We start from the raw sequence: 6,336 nt of genomic DNA on the forward strand, positions 1-6,336 counted from the left end.
CAGAAGCGTTCAATTGTTTATTTTTTATTCATTATTTCAGAAGTGATACTTCAACACAGATACATACTCCGAGTTCAGAGTAGGAATATGAAAGTGCCAAAGTCACGTTTAATTTCTGACATCTATACTGACCCACTGATTACCACGACACAGCCTGAGCATGACGATGTAACAGCAAAAAATAATAGTCAAATTCGGGTAGTAGTGATCCATGAATTATTGAAAAGACTCTGCAGCGATACTGATAAGACCAACATCAGCATCGTCTATGGGGCTGCAGGGACTGGGAAAACCACCCTAATACAGAAGATAATCCACGACTGGGCCATGGGAATGATATATAAAGAGTTCAGATTCGTCCTTCATTTTAAAGTTCAGAATTTAAATGCAATAAAAGGTAGAACAACGTTAAGTAGATTGATAGTTGACACATATCCTTACTTGGAAAATTATCTGGATGATTTGTGGAAAGAACCCAAAAGCTTATTACTTATATTTGATGATTTGAATTACTTGGATCCATCCATCAGTTTCTCTGATGATGAAAGAAACAGCGATCCACGACACCGATGTACCGGACCAGAGTCCATTTGTTTCGTACAGGACATCTTGCGCTGTCTCCTACAGGGAGAGTTTCTGAAAGGTTGTTCAGTGCTGATCACAGCCCGGCTTTGGAAGCAGGAGATGCTGCGTCATGTAACAGCAGATTCAACTTTCCAAGTCATGGGTTTCACTTCTGAGAAAGTAAAAGAATATTTTTCCCGTTATCTTCGCCATGAGCAGTACATTAATGAAGTTGTTCAATTGATTGAAAAGAATGACATATTGCGCAACATGTCCAGTAACCCTTTATTTTGCTATGTCCTCGCCTCCCAACCACAGAGAGAGGTACAGACAACAAGTTCTGTCATAAACCATACCCAGGTGCTCTTTGACTACTTCGTACTCCTTCTCAGAGCATGCGGATACGACGACAAGACAACTCGGGTGTGTTTACTTGAAGTCGGCGAATTAGCCTACAAAGGAATTACACGTAACACACTTTCGTTTGAAGCCGGCTCATTGAATGAACTGAATTTCTGTCCTCCAAACTTTGCCTCTGCGTTTATGATCCAGGACCCAGGCAAACAGAATCGTGGTCTTGTTTATGAATTCAGGTACTCTGTTGTGCGAGACTTCCTTGCTGCACTTGCGAAAATCCTAAATACTCCGACAGCTCAACTGAAAGGGTTACTCGATGCCCAATTTACGGACACTGCCGGCAGATTCAGGACATTTTCACTTTTTCTCGTTGGCCTGTCTTCGCAGAAATCAACTGATCGCCTGAAGTTGCAACTGGGCTCAGTCTGTTATGAAGTTTCTTCGTGTATCTCCGAATGGTTCAGGGAAAGTGTCAAAAGACGCCTAACAAACACCGAGCAACACAAGGTTTTACACACACTGTACTCCTTGCTTGAATTTGGAGACAATCAAGTATTGGAAGAAGTGCTTGCTCCCACTATAACAATTAAATTAAATCAACTACTTCTCACATCTCCTGACTTCACAGTTTTATCCAGAACTTTAATCTATTCCGAGGTGATTGAGGAGTTGGATCTCAGTTCATGCCTTGCACAGCCAGACGAAATTCAGAAACTGAAGCCTGTGCTGCACAGATGTGTAATTCTCAGGTAATTTATCAAGCACAGTGGATATATCTATATCTATCTATCTATTTATCTATGTAACTATATTTATGGCGTGATTTGATAAAACTCAGAAGTTTTAGATTAACGTTGAAAGTATTTTACCCTTAAAATTCGGACATGTGCATGATTCAAGAAAACACCCATTTAATTTTTTCTTTCAATGACATTTGCATCTGCATGGCGATTAGCACAGCTCCATGTTAGGTGACAAGTACATTGTCATGAAACTGATTGCTGTGCACAGTAACACATCAGCAAGGAATGCTATCCATTCAATTACTTTATGATGTTCTTTATTCCACGCTACTTGACGTTTAGCGGAGTGGATGTGTCCTGTTGCTGAGTTCGTTCGTGCTTGAAATGGGAAGTTCGTATTATCCTGAATTATGAATCTGGCAAATAAATGGCTTTTTGAAGCCAATGCCAGAATTTGTCGGCATTTGTTTGTACGTTATTCAACCTCATGAACTTCAATCCGTTGCTAACATTGGTTTCTAACTGCGTGTCCCCAGAGTTCTGTGACATAAATTGCCAGGGTAAGATTCTATCCTGGTTGCGTACATCATGATCATTAGAGTTAATTTCAAGTTCAGCAATTAAGCTCAAAGGAACATAAACTTAATGACAATAGTTGTTAAATTGATTTCTAATTACCTTCACTCAGTCACGTGGGAAATAAGCGTATCGATTTATTACATTATTGTTTTGGGTTTTCCGAATTGGGATCAATAATTACTTGTGTTTATATTGGATATTTAGATTGAATCAAAATAACCTACAAGACTCTGGAGTGAAGCAGATCTTCAAAACATTGGAAAAAAATGACTGCAAAATACAGACTTTGGAGTGAGTAATGGTTTAAAATGCCGACCGCCACCATTGCTTTAGATTGCTGATCGGTGTGCCAATTGTTGTTAAGCACTTTATGTGTCAGCTGACTAGAGATTGCTGAAGTTATAATGGCAGCAACAATCGAGCATCTTCAAAAAAACAGTAGGCTGGGCAGCTTCATTGTCAGGAAAGATTCTGGTTGTGACCATGCATTCAGAATGAGAGTGTTGTTTGAAGATGTTCGCGCCCTGATGGAGAGAGTTAGATGAGTGGCAAGCCTGAAATATCACAGGTGGAAATCGGTATGGTTATTGATAAGGTGAATACATCGAATTGAAAGGGATCAGACTTGACGAACAGATGAAAAAAGGATGCCGAGTGCAAGTTAACAAGGAATGAAGGAAACGGGGGAGATGACACCAGCTGGGCTGAAGTGAGGTTGAAGACGGAAGTAGAATTCATAGTTGATGTGGAGACTAAGAGACTGACAACTGCAGGAACGGATGTCGAAAACGTCCGGTCAGGATGATGGGCAGATGCAACCATAGATAATGGGGCAAGCGAGTTGATATCTTCCCTCTCCTCTCATTGTACAACTCTAGTGTTTCAGTCTGAAATATCACCTTTGTTTTCCCGAGTTAAATGCTGCCTGGTTCGTAGACATCCTCGGAAGTTAGCTGGTTGCTCCATTATATATGTGTATTTAGATAAAATATATGAGGCTAATAAACAATAGATCTGAATGAGAGCGTAAATATGAAGATATTCAGACGTCATCTGCGTCCGTATGAGGGTTGTGTGTATGAGTGTGTGTGTGTGTGTGAGCGTTTGTGTGTGTGTGAGAGAGCTTGTGTGTGTGTCTGTGTGTGTGCGTGTTTCTGCTCAGATATTAATCCTCACTTGCTTTCAATACAGGCTGAAATCCAACCATCTTACAGATGATTGTCTAGGTGTACTTTTCTCTGCTCTGCGTAAAAATCGTTCCCTAACGCTGCTGAACCTGAGCAATTCCAGTCAGGATGGGCAACATGACAATCAATTTACTCATGAAAGACTGAAACATCATGTGGATAATTACGATAATCAGCAGAAAGAAATCAGGTGCGTTTATCTTATCTTAGAGATTCCGGGTCTCTAGGCACACAGCAGATATCCAAACACCCCCGACGACGCACGGGTCTCCTGTTGTGACACCGAAACTCGATCCTCCCGTCTCCAGGGCCCTGAAATCTTCGGCTTCCAAATGCGAGTTGATCTCAGGCCGAGCCCTTGATGTGCCGAACAACAACGGCTGGTCCTGAAATCCCAAGAACTGGTCCCATTCCCGCAAAGAACCGAAGTCAGTGCTTAACCCTAAGCCAGGGTCTTCCAAAGATCCCTGAAAGGGACAAATATAGATATTAAAGATCAAAATAGAGCTGTTTCCGAATAATGCAAGCAAAGGAGTCGTTGTTTAGCACCAGCATAACTTCGCTCCGCCTCCGTCATTTAAAATAAGATACTAATTATTTTAAAACATGACACAAATGAAATTATTCTAGGGATTAGATATAAAAATGTAATTGTTATAGAAAAATATATTCAATAATTATATCCAAGCAACATCCAGTCGCTACTCCCTTTGAATTCTAATTATCTTTTTTTTAAACAGATGGCTGCGCTATGAACATACTGGACAGGGCACCACATCAAACCATTTAATCCTACTAACTGAATGAACGTCAAAAATGTTACATTTATTTACATGAATACAATGCACTCCGTGATGTGAACGATTCAGTTTAGTGCAGCTTCAGGATAAAGCCGGGGTGTTTGATCACGTAAGAGAACTGAAAAAAAAAACTTGCATTACATGAGAAATATTTGCTCGTTTGTTTGATCTCAATTATATCCTCAATAAGTTTCCAAGTTTGCTTTATGTGTTATTAAATAGCAAATGTGCGTTGAATCATGGTGTACCATCATGGACTATTCCACGTAGTCGACATAGATGCAGACACAGCTGAAACACATGCGAGTGCCCATGGCTACGCCTTTAATTTGAAGGAACTGGGAAGAGCTAAAGGAGAAATTATTTAGGGTGAGTCCCCTGGGAGATCCCACTTCATCTGGCAGACCGAGTGTAGCTTTTTTTTTTGCCGAAGCGGTCCCGAATCTATGTCAGGTCACATCGATATATAGGAGGACACATTGGGAGCTTCAGACACAGTGAGTGACTTCAATGGTTTCACAGGTGAAGTGTCGCCTCTTCAGGAAGGACTGTCTGGGGCCCTGAATGGTAGTGAAGCAGGTGGTGTAGGGGCAGGCTTAGCTGCAAGGATAATTGCCAGGAGGGAGATCAGTGGGGACCGATGAATGGGCAAAGGAGTCGCCTAGGGAGTGATACCTGCGGAAAGTAGAAAGTGGGTTTAATGAAGGGAAAGATGCTCATGGTGCTGGGTTCCCGTTGGAGATGGTGGAAGATGCGGTGAACTATGTGCTTTACACGGAGGCTCCTGTGGTGGTAGATGATCCCTATCCCTAGTAGGTTGGAGGGAGAAATCGGTGACAGCAGACGTTAGTGAAATGAAACAGATGAAGTTGAGGGCAGAGTTCACAGTGGAGGAAGGGATGCCACTTTATTTGAAAAAGGAGCGTATCACCTTCCTTTTAGAATGAAAAGCCTCATCATGAGAGCAGATGCGGTGAAGACAGAGGAATTGAGAGAATAGGATGGCAGTTTTACAACTAACAGGGTGGGAGGAGTGACATCGCAGTTAAACAGTCTCCAGAGGTAAAGACAGAGAGATCGAGAAAGAACGGAGGTGTCTGAAATGGGCCAGGTAAATTCGTGGAAAGGGTGGCAGATGGAGGTAAAGTGGATGAAGTCGACGGGTTCCGCAGGTGTAGAGGAGGCAGCATCAATGCAGTCATCATTGTAGCATTGGAAAAGCGCGGCTTGGTCAGCAGTGTATTTTTTTAAACAAAATATACTTTATTCAAAAATAAAATTATGTACAATAAACCATTCAATGATTCTCAGTCCTTTACAAAAGTTTCCATTAAGGTCTTTACATTTCAACACTTTTGGCACCCAGGTGGCACTCTGTTACTTCATATTTACATACACTTGTTGAGGGGTATACACCCCGCCCCCCTCCCCTTCACCTCCCACGGGAGAATAACCCTAGACTGTCGTCCTTCCCCACCGGGCCCTTGCGGTGGCTGCACCAAGTTTGAGTGCGTCCCTCAGCACGTACTCCTGCCGCCGAGAATGTGCCAGTCGGCAGCATTCCCCCGCGGATATCTCCATGTGATGGTAGACCATCCAGTTTGGGGCCGACCAAAGAGCGTCTTTCACCAAGTTGATGATCTACCAGCAGCACCGGATGTTGGTCTCGGTGTGCGTCCCCGGGAACAGCCCGTAGATCAGAGAGTCCTCTGTTACGCAGCTGCTGGGGATGAAACTCGACACTGTCCCTCCAGCCTCCTCCACACCTTTTTCGCGAACCCACTGTTCTCGAAGTCACCGACTCCTCCTCTCCGCAGTCCTCCCGTGGTCAGCAGTGTAGGCTTGGAACATGGACTATTCCAATTAGCCGACAAACAGGCAGACATTACTGGAATCCATGCGAGTGCTCATAGCTACACACTTAATTTGAAGGAAATGGGAGGAGCTAAAGGATAAATTATTTAAAGTGAGGACAGATTCCGCTAGGAAGATGAGAGTGCTGATGTAAGGAAACTGATTGGGTCTGTGTCCAGAAAAAAACGGGGAGCTTTCAGGTTTCCCAGTGGGGGATGGAGGTGTATAGGGACTGGACATCCATAGTAAAAA

General features: G+C 42.9%; 1 protein-coding gene across 1 annotated transcript in view; it reads left to right on the plus strand.

Moving 5' to 3' along the window:
- The window catches only part of LOC140721455 (NACHT, LRR and PYD domains-containing protein 13-like), a 52,533-nt gene extending 47,007 nt beyond the window's left edge, over window positions 1-5,526 (plus strand). The window contains exons 10-13 of the mRNA XM_073036274.1: window positions 41-1,670; window positions 2,448-2,534; window positions 3,435-3,620; window positions 4,171-5,526. Coding sequence (XP_072892375.1) covers window positions 41-1,670; window positions 2,448-2,534; window positions 3,435-3,620; window positions 4,171-4,237 — 1,970 coding nt within the window. The 3' untranslated portion in view covers window positions 4,238-5,526. The remainder of the gene's footprint in view (window positions 1-40; window positions 1,671-2,447; window positions 2,535-3,434; window positions 3,621-4,170) is intronic.
- Window positions 5,527-6,336: the final 810 nt, after the last annotated feature.

This window comes from Hemitrygon akajei, unplaced genomic scaffold (genome assembly GCF_048418815.1).
Source record: "Hemitrygon akajei unplaced genomic scaffold, sHemAka1.3 Scf000055, whole genome shotgun sequence".
NCBI classification, from domain to species: Eukaryota; Metazoa; Chordata; class Chondrichthyes; order Myliobatiformes; family Dasyatidae; genus Hemitrygon; species Hemitrygon akajei.